The sequence below is a fragment of the Tubulanus polymorphus genome, chromosome 4 (genome assembly GCF_964204645.1).
Source record: "Tubulanus polymorphus chromosome 4, tnTubPoly1.2, whole genome shotgun sequence".
Classification (NCBI taxonomy): domain Eukaryota; kingdom Metazoa; phylum Nemertea; class Palaeonemertea; order Tubulaniformes; family Tubulanidae; genus Tubulanus; species Tubulanus polymorphus.
This window is the reverse complement of record NC_134028.1, coordinates 2,425,344-2,444,702: the sequence shown is the minus strand read 5'-3', so window position 1 is coordinate 2,444,702 and position 19,359 is coordinate 2,425,344. Positions and strand designations below refer to the sequence as shown.

Sequence of the window (19,359 nt, the reverse complement as noted above, 5' to 3'; positions counted from 1 at the left end):
CGCCCTTAATAACATAGCCTTTTTAAGGAATTGGAACTCATGAAGTGAATAGTGAAGTGAGGTATACAACATCATACATATAGATTCAATTCAAGTATGGATATACATTCACCAACCTGTGGGTAATGTTTTGTAGTAATAAAAAACTGGATGGAGGAAATTAGACTGGAAGCTGCGATGTGGGTCACCGATTGCTCGATCCTGTTTGAAAACGTCTTTTCCCGGGCCGGAGAAATTCTTTCCATATTCCATCACGACGACGATCACTTGTTCGGCGTCGTGGCCCGTCACATTCGGTATAGACGGAACCAGTTCTAAAGGATACTCTTCAAGGTATACAAACTGGTTGTCGCTGCAAAGATGAACAAAATATACTTCTTGAGTAAGATGAACAAAAAAGTTCATAAGTCTAATGACTAATATCAAGTAACATCTTAAAAAGGTCATCATTCAATTATGGACTGTTTTGCGAAACTGTTATGACTTAAACCGTAGGGTACCTTCAAATTAGTTAGTAATCGATTGAGTTGAACTGAGGAGTTGGTTTTATGGATTCTCTTTAGTCAATCGATAAAACAACATGGTTTTCAGTCTTTCAAAATGGATGAAAAAATACTATGGTTTTTAGGTATGTTTTTAAGTAGTTATTATCGACGTATTTCTATTGTGGGTGCATAGGTGCTACACGTGCGTTGTAAAAAATCCTCTCCACGCGCACAACTGACACTTCATGACTTATTCAATAACTTTGTCAAGAAAAATGAGAGAGTTTTATATCGTCAGCAAATGAGAATATGAGAGTTCTACATCCACAACACAATGCATAAACAATTGAGCATGTATAAATCACTTGTATGTGATTTAATTCCGAAATTGAAATATTCATGACGAAGGATGAATTGAAAATACCCATATAAGCCTACTGAAAATCATTAATTAAACACAGCTGTTTGAAGGGGAAGGTTCCACGTCACCCTGAAATATTTGCACTTAATTCTAAAACATTCGTTGTGAATTAATTATATGCAGTAGAATCTGCTCGACATCGGATTGACTTGGATGAATAATAATCTTTCAACTCGGATATATTCTGAAACTGATCACGATTGATAAGACACGATATCCATGTTGTGATGATAGTTTACAAAGAATCCACAATAATGAAGAGAAATAAAGTCCAAAAATGTTTCCATGAGCTTAGTTTCTATGTTTCGACTATATCCTAAAAGCCTCTTTGTTTTGGATTGTATGTATGCAGGAACAATTTTCATGGTCCAATAGTATTTGCTGAGCAAGAGTATCATACAAAGAAAATGGCAAAAGAAAAACCTAATACATGTAGTTATAGGTGAAGTTTATGCTATGAACATGTAGATCTATTCAAATAAACAATTCAACAAGTTTTATTCATACAAACTGATGCTCATCTACAGTTTACATTTATACTCTTAATACTGACGGTTTTTACAGACACATAAATTTCATGAATCCATCTTAAAATTCTGCATGTTTTCCGCTTACTAAACGCACCTCGCCTATCTACATAACTTCTACCAGGGACACCCTATAAACAAGAGTCCATAATTGCAACGTAACTGCTTAAGTTTTCTATTTCATTTCTTCCAAATAGCAATTGCCTCCCAGCGGCTTCCTACTGTAACTATGGATAATGGAGATTAAATGTGTTCATTGTTTCACGCATCGTTAGTCGTTATATATAAACAGTCGTAGCGGCAACAAATTGCTTCGATTCAGTGAATGTAGACTAATCCAATAATATCTCATTAACGCAATAGTCACAAAACCTAACGATACATACATTGGAATGAGCGGCTTGATCAACAAGCTAAATATAATTTCATCATGAAATACTGTATTATTATGGTGTATGTATGTAATAGGCAGTGATAGGTTTCATTAGAACAGGGAAGTGTCATTACACCTCCCTGTTTCTAATGAAGCCTATCACTGCCTATTACACTTCCCTGATTAGAACTAAAGTGACGACTAACAGTAAAACAATGGTAGGTAGTAAGGATGTTGTACACAATTACAGCGAACATATAATCCATCATTGGATGGAAATCATCATGAATCATCGTCTCTCAGCAACTTGGAATATCCGTCTGACGTCAGAACGCATTCGCAAATTAGACCTCTATTTGAAAGAAGTGAACTGACACTGACAACGTAGTTTTGGCCGAATGTGATTGAAAAGTAATTAGTATGAATAGAAATTGTAAATATGAACATGTCAGAATATGAGAACACTGAAATCATTCTCAAAATCATCAAATTTATACACCATATTCCTAAAAACGTAAATCTCTAGGGCCATGACAAGGTTGGCCGCTTTATTTGACTTACTTTTCCCCTGACTATTCCCTGACATGTACGCTATTTTACTTGACTAGGCCCGCTAAGAATCCAATCAATTAACGCAGTCAAATACGCCAAGACATTGATGCAATCTAGACATCTCAACAAATTTCCTGGACTTTTACCTGATCCTTAGCTTTTTACAAAATTCCAAGATCAATAAAATAATAATTTAATTGAACTGCTGACAATACTCACTCCTTCAATATAATAACGTCTGCGAGCATTTGGAACATTTGATAAATCCCTGAAGCTTCATTTATCCTTTTGATGACGTAGTTCAGCAGATCGAACTGTTGTCCAGTCACAGACGGCCATGGAACCTGATGATTCTTCCACTCTAGGATATGGAACAACGTTCTGGCTGTAAATGAAGGAATATTCGAGTTTAAATCATGTTAATCATGGCTTTTAGGAATGAAAATTTAAATGATAATCATTTTGTGCATAAAAAGGTGCAATTAATGAACTAAAATCAGTAAGTCATCCGGAAAAGGAAGATGTTCAGAAGTAGGTAATCATTCAGAGGACAATTTCGATCTAGTTTCGAACAGACTCTCAACCAACTATAACTGATACAAAGTAATAAATTGTACATTAAAGACCATAAGTGCTTCCGAACAACAATCTGAGAGTCTTGTCACTAACATCTTCGCTCAACTACTCACAAATGGCAAAGTAAGACAACTTAACGCACTACTTCATATTGATTCCATATCCGAGCCACATCACAAACGAGCAAGTGAGACGTAATTATTTATAGGAAAAAACCACCAGGATAGAAACTACATGTAATCAGTTAATGGAGCAGTGATTATGAAACCTATCTAGATGAGTGGTATATATATTCATCGCACAATTGATAGCTATGTCTTCACACCCACGAGGCAATTACGCCTTCTTATTTTATGATTATTAGAGAAATTCATCGGGGTCTCAAACAAGACATTATCATATACTGTAAAGATCATAAAACTATTCATAACATTATGATTTTCTATATATCCGATGACAAGGTTCGCTTTGGGGAGAAGCACTGCATGGAATCATCATTGCATCTAGCTCTATTAATGCTTAACTGTTATAAACAATCAGTCTGCTTTCGGAAAAAGTGATAAGTCAGAAGGGATATAACAGTTTTCTTTATGAAATGATAATATTTGTACTGGTCTTATAAGGCGTTGTTCACGCGTTCATTTACCCCGTTTCGAAGGAGGAGAGGGACACATAGGTGGACATAAAACGAGGCAATCAAAAGTATACATTACACGATGATAATAGCTTCGCTAATAACCTGTTGTCATCGACGTTTACTTCGAGAGGCGTCTAATGTACGCGTACGCAACGACGCGTGTTTTTCCTCAGCAGACATGAACTCAAATAAACCGAAGAAACGATTACCGCGCCATTTCATCCATCATATAACCTGCCTTGTTCGAGCGTCTCCGTTTGTCATCATATGAAAATAATAGCTAGCGGCCGTCGACGACTAGCGTTCAGTTGATACAAGTAACGGCTACGGTCACTATACACCGCGATATTGTCATACGCAGCGATTTCATTAGTGAATCGACTGCAATACGGGTCCGGTGGGAGAAATACTCCCGAGATTTCCGGCGATTAACAAATTAATCGAGCTTCGTATGTTGTTGTAGACCTCGTGTGTAGTGTACAGTTTTAAATCGCGCAAAATCGATTTAATATGAAAAATGGCCTCCGAAGAAACACTTTCAGCACGCTTAATACATTACGCTGTGTTATTTCGAAATTTCTAGCTACATCCGTGTAGAATATATAAACATGAATATCAATTTGGGCACGGGTTTTCTGAATTGCGAGATACAATATGGCCCCCACAGGCATAGGCATATACCACATAATTCCTTTACATTCTGAAATGGCGCTACTAAATTCTATAGCCGATGAATTGAAGATTTATAAGATCTGGGGCCAGTTGCTCAAAGTTTGGTTAAAGATAACCGGCCATTAAATACCATAGTAACAATGAAATTTCAATTGTCACCATATCAACTATCCACTGGTTAGCTCTAACCAACCTTTGAGCAACTGGCCCCTGGGCTATAGAAAAATACCCGCGCTTTCCACAAGTTTTACTCTAGTACGTATAGAATATTGAAACATGAATATCAAACGCCCTTGCACGTATCTATTTGCTGAGGTAGTAAAGCTTCTAAAAAGGCCACTACTCAACTCCTCACAGACCATTACAGTATTACGAGCATCCGGCTAGAATTACCTGTGTAACGGAAACCGTGGATAAAACCTCCGGCTGATTTACGGTGATCAAGACCATGCGATATGGTCCCGGCTATGAAGACGTTTGGTATGTTGACCGATTCAAAATTTGGTTTCATCGCTGGATACTTCTTCAGTTTGCCTTTTCCCAATGAAAACTTCGTTTGGCTGGAATGAGAAAATAGAAAATACCTTTAAGCTAGTCCAAAGTGACATAAGCTAGAATTGAAGTACAACATTCTCCCTCTCTCTCTTTGATTAGAACAGGGAATATTTTCGTTATCAGAAGAAAGATCCAAAAGAAAAACCATCTTAAGTCACTGCAGTTTATCATGACTAGAAATCGTTATGCCATGAGACAATCTCGCAATAAATGACATCTCACAACTGCGGAGAGCACTCGTACGCCGATAAAAGATGCGTTTTTAATTGCGATCGCGGGTACGAACGTCAAGATTAAACTATCAAATTTGTCAGCCCAGAGATACACATCGCGTTGCAGCTGTATATTTATCGATCGGCCGCTACTCAACCGTCAATTTACTTACTTGCTGAATATACTTTTATCGAATTGGAAGCCCAGACAACGTACTATAACGTCGTAATGGTCACGCAGAGGGTTGTTGTCGAATTTTGATATCGATTCAGTGCCGATATTCACATCCGTCACGTATAAATAACCGTCTTTGTGCTTGAAAACAACGAGATCTTCGACGGGAGCCTCTAAAATACCGTCTAATGACTTGAGTTGATACGTATCGAGTAGTCCATTATTCACGGCCCTGCAAATATAAAATACTACGACTAATGACAAGATAGAAGAGTTTTAGAAATGCGGTTGAAGTGATTTTGAACGAAACGTTGTCGAGTTCAAGGAGGTACATGTACGATGATTAATAAACATAAACTGCAGCGAACTGTTAATTATTCACATGTAATTTCCTTCACGAAATGAAATGATGCATACAGGACTACGTTTAGGCACGTAGGCACATCGCATCATTTTCCTCGTAGTTCATTGATTTTGCAATGAAAGCTGATCCTTCGTACGTGGGCAGAAATCGTAGAGAATATGATAAACCGGTAGGCTCGCTATGCAAACAAATGGGTACGCATTCTCCTGAAGGTTTTTTCTATGCGATGGATGTCTTTAAATCAGGTCTTTCTTCCTCACTGAATCATCATTCACCGATGAAGCAGATCTACATTCGTGAATAAGATAAAGTAGTCTGTTTCATGCTAATTTAGTCGAGACATGGAACTACCACTGCAGGACCTAAGTTTATCCATGGTTAAATGCTGGGAACTCCCTCATAGATTTTCAGACTGAAAACTGTTCCTAGTTTGGGCTCAATCCTTACAGCGACCCCGTCCTCCCCGATCGAAGATACATCGTCCAATTTCACCATTCAGAAATGATTGCGGTGAGAAATAAACCACAATTACGTCTCATAAAGGTGTGATAACGCAAATTTCTCTCCAGGGTCATGCCGTGTAAGACTTGCATAATTCATAGAGAACAGAGTAACCGCGTAACACGACTGGAGAACCAACCTCGGGGACTCATCTCATCATCGTCAGTGATTACTGGTGATTTGCTGGTGTCTCGTGTACACGGCAATGCCGTGCAACTGATTTGCCATCTTCTTGCCAACAACATTCGTTCGAGGGAAATATAGCAATTCATCGGAATAAGCCTACGATGCATGACCAGTGCGTACGAGTGACGCAAATCGTATCATTTGCGCGACATAAAACTGTCACTGGCACAAATTCATACGGATTTATCCGATTTCAGTACGGTTCAGTTTACACCACCAACAAGCACCGACCACCGTTTGTTTTTTTTTTTGTCGATATAGAAACCACTGCTGCGTAGGAGCTTCATGTGAATCAATTCTATTGATGACTGAAGTATTTGTTAAAATTAATAATGAGAAAAAAATATTCATCCATTATCTTCCAAATCATTCGTTACCACTTAACTTCATGATATCAACTGAAAAATTGAAATGTCGCCACATCCAAATTAATTCTCCAATTCAATTATTATATTCATGACTTACCGCAAGTCACCTACGTAATGAGTGGACCATGCCAGTCGCACCCTCGACCTGCTTAACATGTGAATATAATTAGTCGCACCAAGGATTGAGTCAGCAGTTTCAAAAGCAGAATTCCCTCGACCTGGAAAGAAAAAAGCCAAGAATGAGAAATGATTTAAAAGTATTTGGGGTCATACCAATCCTCAATTCATCTCTAAAGAAATTTTGGATGGAGCAGTAAATGTAAAGATAAATAGTACTTTGAAGGTTGACTTGATTTTACCACAAGTCCGAGCTTTCGCTAGTATCTATTAGCTTTTATACTCAAGTAGCAAAAGCTTGTACTTTTAATAAAATCAAGTTAACCTACAAAGTACTTTTTGTCTTTATGTTTACTGATTCGACAACAGGTTAACACGACTCCTACGCAACTCTCCTAGTGAATGGAGCAGTGACTGTTGCATAACTTGATGGATAAATCTCGCATACATAAACCTGTACAGTGTATCGAGTAAACAGCCATGAGGAAGGTGAAGCCACCGTGGAGAATCTTTCAGGCATGTAATGACTAAATTATCGGCTAATTATCCCCGCAGGTTAACGCATATTTACATATTTGTCTAGCTGTCACCAACTCCCCTCAATACCGAAATTAAAGGTGACGTTTTATCGTTGGCTCGATTTAGAATTATTACCTCCGCGGGCAAACAAATCGTATCTCGACAACAAATTGCAAATATTCGGGAATTTAACAAGAATAACAGCATCCACCGCCATAACCACCTCCTCGGCATCCACCGCCATAACCACTTCCTCAGTGACACCGGTGATCAAACAAACTTCGCCAGACATGTTATGAAATAGTTTCGGTGACGAGAAAAGCTTCAGAAATGATTTTCCAAACGAGAGAAATTCATTCAACGACTGTTACTACGATATTATGCAAATATTAACTCATCGAAGATTGAACAAGGATGCAGATTGAATACACACTTTTCAGGTAAACGAACTTCAGTAGAAAACTAATGATGATTGATGTGTTCAATTATAAAATACATCAATCCTTAACGGCTAAGACACTCCTCCGGGTAGAAACTTTCTTATTTGTTACTCAACAAATACTCAACAGAATCAATGTGTATAATAAATGAGACACTTTTCATGGAGAAATTGGGATAGCTAATGTAACCAAAAATGAAAGATTACCATTCTCGCTTTACGTAAAGATCTGAAGGTATAGGGAGATTTTATCTAAATATTAACAGAAGCCATTTTTGGGAAGAAAGATTAGTCCAGATAATATGAGGGTTAATCGATTCAAATTCAGTGAGGAAAATCGCGTAAAGGTTTTCGCATAAATTTCTTCTACCGATGGCAATAATGAAAACAGTCACCACGATGTTAACAGCTCTAGACGCTATACGCGTAAAAACCATAAATAATAAGAAAACATTTCATGGATTTGTAAAGAACACAAAATCATGACCACGCGATAAGAGCTCCGTACCACGTTTTTCCCACATTCAGCTATGATTGAGAATATCTGATATTTCACCGGTCGTTTTACTGAATCTGGCATTTCATAATAGAACATAACTGAATCCCGATTCTTCGTCCGACGGGGCTCAATATCGCGGCGTTACACGAACATCTGACAAAGCCAATTTCATAGCACAGAGAAGCCAAAGGGAGAGATTGATAGTCATTCAATCAGTGAACAAAAATGAACAACAAAACCCATCGGAAAAGCTTTTTGAACACGTCATTGATATACGAAACTTTAATGGCTGATCTACCTGAAGACTGGCGAAATCATCAAACAACATACTTGAGGCTCTCAGAAATGAAAAGCCAGGCAAAAATGAGTTAGAGCGTACTTCAAGAGGAAAGTTATCCGAGACATTTGAGTGATTACTCGTCGAGCTCTCATCAAAGAAAATATTTCCAATTACTACGGCGCAAAATGCATCATCGGCAGTACTCGTCCACCCACAGGTGTTTTTGTGGTAAAAAGAATAATTTCACCATTTCATCCGCAATCACTGATACTACGTCTGATGATTGAAGATTTGGTTTTTCCAGGAATAGAAGCAACAAATGAAAATGATTTAATCAAATCACCGGCGTTCGTATTTTTCAAATACGGAATGATTCGTTTCATCGTCTCACAAATTCTTCGCCGATTTCTATTCTTCAGGGAACGGTTTTCTTTTTGTTTCGCTCGCTAAAAATTAATCGAAACGACACAATGATCGAGCGTTAGTGTTTCGTACCCGAGTCGAGTCGATCGGCGAATTGTAACATAGTGGAATATTAGCGTCCCTTAGAGTGACATCAATATCCCTCTTAAAGTAATCAATCCAACCGAACTGATATAAATAAATGATGAAGACGTGAAAGCTGCTTACGAAATCATTAACAATTTCTCCGCGCGCCGCGTCGGGAGAAATACTGAAACAACAATACGTAATCGATATTCGCATTTACATTTTAACGAAACTCGGAAGAGAATATTCAATTAAACGCAATTAACTTCATCACGGATTTCATGAAATGAAAACAACATCCGATGATGAAATGATTGTTCCAGAACATGAATATTCTGCATGAATTATATCTATTTTTAGTTAATGATTGATTATTCGTTAATAGAAAATCTAACGATTCTAATAACGCCTGAAAACGAGACACACCCTTAATGAAACCAGACCCTCCGTCGGTAATCATATTACAAACAAGTGATCAGTAAAATTGTGATATCAAATTCGTGAAATCAATTTGTACAAACGGGGAAAAACATGAAAACAATTACATCGTAACACTGTGGTATTTAGACAAGTCACACACGCAAAAAGTCTATTCCAAATTTGGCCAGTTCCAGGTAAGGACCCATTTTTGTACTCTAACTCTAGTGATAGTGCGAATGCGGCTATACAGCAGCACAGACAGCTGTTAGATCACGATTGGTAGAACACTATATCCGTGTTGATTATTCCTTAAGATGACTATTAGGATATAGTCGAAACGTTGAAATAAACTCATATCTCGAAGTTTCATTTTCGGACTTTTTATTATCATTGTGGGATTCTCTCCTCACAGCTGTTAGAGCAGAAAAGTCAAATTTGATTCTAAATTATTATTCTTCCTACCATAAATATTGATTACAAAATAGTCGTATTCAAATTCTATCAGTCGCGATGAAATCTGGTTTATGGGACTCGCGGATTATGAGAAAAATTATGACCCAAATGAAATACGTGATTTACGTTACATATTCTAATCCTGCAAATTTACATTTTAATCTAGTTGAATTGTGGCAGATTTAATGGTATATTAATAACCTTCGCAAAATTCCTCGCCTGATGTTGCAAACCTGCACAACCTGTTTCCATCGAAAATTTGATTAAACATCGGTATGAAAGTAGCATAGAACATCAATAATCACCGTATATAGACACACAGATTCTTTATCAATACTTTTTGATCAAACTGTCACCGACGCTATAATATCACCAGCTGAACTCTTCCCTACGCATCAAACACACACCCACACGACAATATTTTATTTCCAGTTTTTCATTTAACCTCTTGCACGCACTTCAAACGCCCGAGGCCCCAGCGCTGTATCAAGGATTTATCTATAAATACGCTCTGAATAAAGGATACAGATATAACGCAGAAGGTTAAGCAGAATCAATGTCATTTTAGAGTAAAATCAAAACCAGAAAAATATTACATATTCATACTGTGTAATGTGAGTAGTGTTGATAAGAAACAATAATATATGAGACTAGAAAGAAGAAAGTGTCCTTATAACTGTCTTTGCTTTTCTAGAGGTTCAATCTCTTTATTTCAGGTTGTCAAGTGGTCCCTTTGAAAAAGTCGGGGAAAGGTGGGGGTCACATTCTTATCTTGATAGGGCTAAAAATAGGGGTTTTAGACGGCTGAACAGGGCATAAAAGTACTCAATTTCATGAAATGAACCGTCAAAACTATGTCTAACACGTCAATATAACATGTCACTGAAATTACAAACATTATTCTGTGATTCCATCTTCATATTCATATTCAATGACTTGATGAAGTTTTTGAATAAAGACTTTAAAACGTTCCCCAAAATTTGCGACTTCTCATTTGGAAATATGTTACACGATACCAGCTCTCTGAAGAGCTATCATCTGAGGGATTGTTAAATTATAACCCAGAGAACAGCGATCATCTGACCATCAGTTTGATAGATTGAACATGAGAAGATAAAACATGTATAGTCTAAGCCGGCGCCGCTGACGAGGGTCGCGTTCATCCGGTGGTACACCAAACTAAATCGCTCTGAACGCTGATGGATTCTGAAGGGTATTACGATGAAATCCAATCATCGAGTAATGAAATTTTTGACATAAATAGGTAATTTTATCCGCAGCGACCGGCTGCGATAGAGATAGACAGGCGTCTGCTATCAGGGGGCCAACGTCTGACGTAGTCAGTTTCCATCAAAGTCGAAAGTGACACCGACAGCAGTAAACTCTACAGCAGTCGTGATTTAAAGTGATTTCAACGGGAATTTATCCGTCAATCAGTGAGAACCGAGCGAGTGACAGGTTTCAATTTACTCGATGATTTCAATCACGCCGTTGACACGAGAATGATCGTCGATGATTATAAACGTCGTTTCGATCTGGACACAGCGTACGCCATCAACGTCATCGAGTTTCGACACATTTCACAAACGTAGAAATCTCTGGTCTCTCGATATCAGTTATATCCGTTTCGGAAAGAAAAAACTTCAACGGATTTCCGTATCAATCCAAATTTCTACTGCTGTTTTCAGTATTTCTGGTGACACTTTATTCATCAATGGAATCGAGGGATTTATACCGAAAAGATGTAGTTTTAGCCGAAGAGGCTTACAAACTGAACATTAGACAATCATGCCGTTAGAATTAGCATTTCACAAAAAAATAATGTCATTAAATTTGCATTTCAGAGACAAACTGCAGTAAAAACAAGACACAGATTCAGCATTAGCATGAAATCGAGAGATCTTGTATTCCAGCATTTGTAACGACCATTAAATACATGACTTATGAGTGACTATTTTGAATAAATGGCAACAGATCTTCTGATCATTGCATGAGATTCTGGGTTGTGGTATTTTCAAACTAATCTCCAAAATATTTTCATTGTTATTACCAGAAGTCATATAATGATCGCAGTAACTGGGACAGAATGGCTATATATCATGGTCTGGTGGCTTTCGTCTATTTGCGTTGGCCGTAATTGAATCTATCTATCAGTTTTAGTCGATTGGCGATTGCCCGTACAAGCCTGAATTGAGCATTCAATCAACATTCATCGGAAACGCCAAAAGGTCAGGCGCTCAATGAAAAATATATTTTCTCATCAATCACTGTCCCTCAAAACCCGAGGATTGGACTTTATTTTTCCTGTATTGACTCATGTATTGCCTACCAGAGCAGCCGATGATAATACGGAGTAAAACTTCTTGCCTATTCAACTCAAAGCTGGTTGATTATTTGCTATAACGATTAAAACCAGCGTTATTCACGGACATACCATAGATCAACATCTTCAATAGGTTTTCTGAATCAATGAATTGCACCTATTTCACGGTTAATGATGATCAATGATTTGATCATTATTTGCTCTTCAGTAGACCATGTCACTTCTAGTACCATATTCGAGTTACATCATTGATTTAACGGACATCTGGACCACGCGGTTCATTATATGGCCGTAACTAGAATCTTGTTCAGATTTAATTCCAATTCAAGTAAACCAATTGTCGATGACCCTTTAGATACAGCGGTTAATCATCCGCGCTATAGTGTACACGGTAAAATCAGATCGTTCATGTTTGTATCAATGAATATAGAAACGGATTGGAATTACTGATGGACAGCATTTCTGATTTCAGATATTCATTTCGAGGCAGGAAGAACGCTGTCATTATCATCACTTCACTTCCTCAGTAACCTCCGTAGAAAAAATGAGGATAACACTAATTCAATCAGGCTCTCAGACCGCCGGCATATTCCCTGCCCATTAACAGTTTTAGCTCAGGGAAATAAAAGTAACTCTCGCCTGACCCATTCAATCAGTAATGATCACACACTACGAACAAATTCACACTGAAAAAGTATACTTTATGCCCATAATTGTTGTAAAAGTTTTACCAACTCTACTATCAGAGGATTGTCTCCACTGACTGCCAGAGGATTGTCTCTTCTGACTGTCAGAGGATTGTCGGATTGTCTAATTGTATTCACATGGTAATGCATCATACACCATTGAAGGCCATCAAGATCATTCCATGATAATCAATGCCTTATTGACCACTACCCATTTCAGGACTTTTGAGGACCGCTATGAATACTTTGGTAACAGCACATTATTTCTTTTCAATTCGACACATTCGATGTCTTGAAAAGATTCCGATTGGACAGGATCTTCGAAAAGACTTACCTAATATCAGTACGGATTTTCCTTCGAATTCATCTGGATTGATCGACACATCTTCGTAACCAACCGTATATTCAACTCCTTGGAATTTTGGAATGTTTGGTTTTGACAAGCCGGTGGCGACAACTATCGTCCTGTAATTAGAATCAATACACGAATGACAACATAAATAATTTACATAGAGAATCACAATAATCACAGCAATGCGATAAACATTCGGGAGGACGAGTCAGTCTCGAGAGCCTGAAGATGAATCAACTGAATATCCCAAGCCGTTCTTCAAAGGGTTATCATAAGTAGCTTGTAAGGTCATCAAGCATGTCAATAGATTCGTGATTGCGTTCAAGTCGGATTGATGACGGTAATTTTCCGTGATCAGTCCACGACGGAGCTGTCCTTTGGCGTCTGCCATCAACGAATTATGATGCCAATTAGTATCGATATCGGCTATAACAGAGATTCTACCACAAACACGAGCTAAATATCACCACATCTCTACTAGCTAGCTAATGTCGAGCAATTAAACGTCGTGATTAATTCGTAATTGCTTATTAACATCGAACGAATTAATCGATCTACTGTGTTTCATTGATTTAACTTCAGATGCTACGTATACTGAGATCTCGTGCACCTGTTTCTCGAAAAAGACGATAACAAGTATGTAACGAGAAAAAATCAAATACGCCGACTAGCTATTAATCTAAGCTTTGTCAGTTGGACTTGGCAGAACCGTAGAGATTATGTATTAGCAATTTGCTGAAGATGTCGGTAGCTCGGGATTTAGAGGCCGGTTCCCAGGCACTCCGAGATTTGGCCAGAAAAGCAATAAAATCTCAGATACGGGCAAGACGTCTTACTTTAAAAACAACAGATCCGGGCACCGACTAAAATACTGATCCCTGTGTGAGCGATTCATTCATGTGAAAAATAGTGATCGCCTCGAATCACCTCGAATCATCTCGAAGATTTTCTGATTAAAGTTTTTTGTATTCAAAATTTCAATTTTTTTCAGGGAACGTCATCAGAGCGATAACAGATGAATTTCACCAACAGCAGTTTTAGGATCACAGAAGAATGAATTGCCACACGGTGATTGTCAACTTTTTTATGATAAAACAAAACAACTGGTAATGATATTTTCAATAGCCCAACGGCTCCAGCAACTGCATTCGAGTGACCGCGCTCCAGCCACTGCGCTCCAGCGACTGCACTCCAGCCACTGCGCTCAAGCCACTGCGCTCCAGCCACTGCGCTCCAGCCACTGCACTCCAGCGACTGCGCTCCAGCGATCGCGCTCCTGCGACCACACTCCAGTGACCACACTCCAGTGACTGCGCTCCAGCGACCGCGCTCCTGCGACCACACTCCAGTGACCACACTCCAGCGACTGAAAATACTTTTACAGCGCTTTGTTATAAATCTGAGACTTGAAGATATGAAAGACGTCAGCGAAATAACTGGCGCAGTGTGAGAATGCTTAAAAATTAGCCTGTTACTGACAACGTTCATGTTACATTCTCATATCATGGATAAATCACCGGTGTCTGTGGTATAGAATCACAGCGATAACAATTAACACTGATTTCTACTTGTTCGAATTACAAACATATCATGAAAAGTGAAGTCACCTTCGATGAAACATCCGTTGGTATAAAGAGACCACCGGTGTATACTTGTGAAATGAATGTCATTTGAAGACACCGGATAGAAGATAACACTCGTTCAGAAGACACCGGGAACAGTAGATCCTGACTGTATTTGACACCAGGAACAGTAGACCCTGACTGTATTCCGGATATCGTCAAGGTTAAGACTGACTGTTTGACCTATGTGATCTGATGTGATAATTCAAGGTTTTAACTAAAATCTCATCATCAGAGAAATGAAAATTTTATCAGTGTTATGATATATTTTCATTTACCTTTCTCTGATGATGTGTTTCAGTGAGTGTCCTGATGACTTATCTGCTGATGTTGCCTTTTCTTACGGACTAATATCATCGATTCCCCACCAGATCCGCCCTTGAACATGATCAGAAGGGCAAAATACCAACATACATCTCATCTAATCTCATTTGCAATTTAAAGGGGAAAAGTGATTTATCGCGAAAAAGTGTGCGGTCAGCGGTTCGTTTTAGAAATTGAGATGATTACTGCGATGGTTTATCGCAGGGCACCGGTTCCTCGTGTGTGGGTATTACCAGCGATGAGGCACGTTGAACAAACACACTCGCAAGATTTTATGGCGAAGGTGAAATGAAAGAGAGAAAACAGTGACGGCTTCGTAAATACGATTAGACATTCACCGGCGTAATTGACATTCATCCATTCGGCGTGGAATGTTGTGTGAAATAACAATCCATCGATGATTTCAATTCCTCTCCTGTAAATTATCAGTCAGTTAGTCATCAGTCAGTAGTCAGTCAGTAGTCAGTCAGTCGTCAGTCAGTCATCAGTCAGTTATCAGTCAGTCATCAGTCAGTCATCAGTCAGTCATCAGTCAGTCATCAGTCAGTCAGTCGGATGGACGGGCAGTCAGTCAGTCGGATGGACGGGCAGTCAGTCAGTCAGCCGGATGAGGTGCTGTCAGCCTCGTAGTTCCAGAGAGAAGTAGTTGACACACTACTTGTGTAGTACATGTATTACTACTACTGATGATGATAGAAGTGAAGCATCAACTCAACTCAATCTCTCTTCACATGAAGTAGGATAAAAATTTACGCGTTAAGGCGACAACTCGTCGACCGAGATATTCCGACTCATACCGCAATGAAGATAAATGAGAGACAGAGTGCGACTGAAAGATGTTCGTTGAAAATAGATTTTACCCATTTTATTGTAGAAGAGTACAGGGACTAACCCTGGGTTTATTTCAAACCTGATGAACTCAATTCCGCGATGAAGATCTACGTGGAAATAACTTTCAAAAAGTTAAGTTTGTTAATGAACCTTTGTTTGTCAAGATCTGAGAGTGAATCTGTGGCAGGTGAATGGAGAAATTGCTAGCTATATAATGGAACAATTCATTCAATATTCACAAATCATATATTGATAGAGAATTCTCTGAGTTTCCAGGTTATTTTTGCAAAAAGTTTTCCCTGACTTTTCTGATTCCTAGTGTGTTTTTCAGGTAAGTGGCCACCATGAGTGACTAGTGATGAATTCAGGTAAAGTATCACTAATAGAATTGCAGGAAATATCGATCAAAGCTTGAGAAAATGATATCATATACCAACCTCCCCTGGCGCTATTTAGAAAATCAGTCTTGTTGCAGCGCAACCCCAAATCTCTAAGGCATTCCAGCGATCATTATGTAATGTGAGCATAAATGACTAAGATGAAAATGAGGAGAATTAGTCCAGCATCATTATGTAATCTGAGCACAAATGATGAACGCGAAAATGAAGAGAAATATAGCTGCAAAGCAGCGACAACGGGTTTCTGCTTAACTGGTTCAAATATCGCACAGGGTAGCGTACAAAGATTTCATGGAAATAATTTTAATCAGTCCATAACATGACTATTTCAAAACAGCACAACATATGGTCAACAATATGCTGGATATATAATTCAATCAGGTCTACCACGTAAAAAGTACTGATGTACCAACTCTAGTCAAAATGGCTTTGAGGATACCGAAGATATGGTGCTTGCAAAGTCCCCTGGTGGCAGCTGCATGAACTTGTCTATCGCACATGCTCTCCGTGCGCGTTTTGAATCATCATCAAAATGCAAACTAATTCACACATAAACCGATCTAGACGCTGATTAATATTCATAAAACTAAAACTTAAACTGCTCAAGTCTGGCGGCGAAAAAACTCCGCGTAAAATCTTAGATGAAATATTCATACGGCGACGACGACGAGTTGAGTTGACATTCGTCTGCGTAATAACGAACATGAAAACGAACAGATCGACGACAGCTGATGAACAACGAACCATCTCACTGTCAACATGTCTACTTCATCGCTGTCTCATCCGACACGCGTTTAAATTATCGCTTACAGACACTGTATGAAATCTAAACAAATTGCTAGAAAAATAATTGCGGCGCGGCAGTCATTTTTACCGAAACGTCGACGCCGATGAACTTCCTGCGGGCGATCGGATCGATTCACCGATTGCACTCCTAGTTTCGAGATATCGTCGGACAAAACCCGACGTGTCGGATTGTCGCCCGCCGCCGCAAAATCTGCCTCATTACACAGGATTGAACGCTATAACTGACAATCTCATCCCATAATCGCACACCAGACGTGATGATCTCCACCGACCGAACATCGCTTGTTGTTGTTGTGGAGAAACTTTCAGCCTTGATGTCTAGACCTAGTCCGGTAGAATAATTAATCAAAAGTGCTTTCATGAACAATTAATTTCGTTCGTGTGTCTCTGGGAAGGTCTCGGAGAGGAAGGGCATTTATCTAACTTCAGGTTCAAATATCAATCTACGTGAAGACTCTTAGCATGGTTCCCATAGTTAAATGAATTCAAAGTTCCTTAGTTTTTCCCAAGTATTTCATGGGTAATTTTTCAATTTTCCCAAATGCAAATCTGGAGTTCTTTGCAGTGGCCGCGCTGTTAAAAATGCGATGCATTAACCCTTTCAGTGCATCTACACCGCAGTGCAGTGTATAAATCAGTGATGGATTTTGCTAGTACACCGCACTGCGGTATATTGATGTAATCAGTAATTAGTAATTATCTCTATTGAAAAATGGCAGCACTTGTCAAACAGTGAAATACTAGTAACTAACGATACACCGCACCGCGGTGTAGACGCACTATAGTGGTATTCCCGTAGTTCAACACACTAGGGTGGAATTTTTGAAAATTTTCAAATTATCTTCAGCACTATAGGGTATTAATTAGTCAGCACTGAAAGGGTTAAAAAGCCATTCTCAAAATAAACATTTCTAGCAATACTTACTTGCATGAGTAGTTGTTGCCGTGTTGGTCGTTGAATGACAGCAAACTAGGAGCATTCGGACTCGGTGCCGGCAGCATCGCGATATTGCTCACATCCGTATTATGCTGGACTTTGATGCCCAATTTTTGTTGATAGTCTTTTAAATACTGAATCATCACAGACTTGTCGGGAAAGAACTCTTTCGAGTAATGACGAAACAGCAAAGATTCGTCGTCGCTCAACAGCGAGTTCCAGTCATGTCTCAAATTGAATTCTTTGTTAGTTTTTCCAGTGTGACGTTTATTAATACTTATCAACTTGTTGTGGCGAGGATACGTGCTGAAAAATGTACCTGCAACGACAAAAATAAAAGGGAAATCATTATCTATCGAATTCACTTTGTATTCAGATTTGAATGAGTTATTCATATATTCATCCATTTCAGAGACGTCCAAATTTATTTATCTTGAGCATATATATCACCATCAACAAGGGATACTGGAGTTGTAAGAGGGTATCTATATAGTTTATAGAGAAACCAAAAAGGGAGAAATTCCCATATAGGACCATTAAATTATTTTTTCTGATATATCATTGCGGATTTGTCCAATTATAGCTAATTCAATATGATAAGAGGATTGCTGGGTGGATGAACAACGGCACTGTGTAAGAACTTTTAATAAAATAAATGGAAGGGAATCAATATTCGCTCGTATCATGGACGTATAAACCAGATCTTGTTCCATGCTCATACCTAATCAAGAATGTTTTGACATTATTTTGTTTATGCATACTGATAGGATCTGCACCTGGCGAGCAAATGATTTTAATTTCTCTACGAGAAAGATAAAAAAAGATTTATTTTTGACTCATTGAACATCATGAATAATATTGATACCATTGATGTCAAACATTTCGTGGTGAATTTGCCATCAATTTCCCTGAAACTCTAATATCTTTTGTAATAGTTTATACATTCGCCTTGCAGATGTTCATTGACATCAATTTCTAATATCCTATGATTGATTGAAACCGTTGCCCGAAGCTTCCACATCACGCATTAAACCAAGGACCAAGATTTTAAGACAACAGATAATATTATCAGGGTTCTTCTCAGCTTCAAGACTTTATAGATGACCGCGAGACATCATTGTTTTTCCTCAAATACCGAGCATGCTGGCTGCATGGGAATTAATACGAGAAAGAATTGAGCCAGCAGCGTGGACGACGAGTGGTTAGAATGTTCGATTCTGGGAAGCCAGGTCCTGGGTTTGAACCCTGTTCATGACCGT

The 19,359-nt window shown here is 38.6% G+C and overlaps 1 protein-coding gene across 3 annotated transcripts in view; it reads right to left on the bottom strand.

The window, feature by feature from the left end:
• LOC141903135 (FAD-dependent oxidoreductase domain-containing protein 2-like) overlaps window positions 1-19,359 on the bottom strand; it is a 46,549-nt gene that overhangs the window by 3,004 nt on the left and 24,186 nt on the right. For all 3 annotated transcript variants that reach the window (XM_074791111.1, XM_074791110.1, XM_074791109.1), the window contains exons 3-9: window positions 18,089-18,419; window positions 13,164-13,294; window positions 6,702-6,822; window positions 5,184-5,417; window positions 4,637-4,803; window positions 2,578-2,743; window positions 117-352 (exon numbers count right to left, since the gene is read on the bottom strand). In XM_074791111.1, the coding sequence (XP_074647212.1) occupies window positions 117-352; window positions 2,578-2,743; window positions 4,637-4,803; window positions 5,184-5,417; window positions 6,702-6,822; window positions 13,164-13,294; window positions 18,089-18,419 (1,386 nt within the window). The remainder of the gene's footprint in view (window positions 1-116; window positions 353-2,577; window positions 2,744-4,636; window positions 4,804-5,183; window positions 5,418-6,701; window positions 6,823-13,163; window positions 13,295-18,088; window positions 18,420-19,359) is intronic.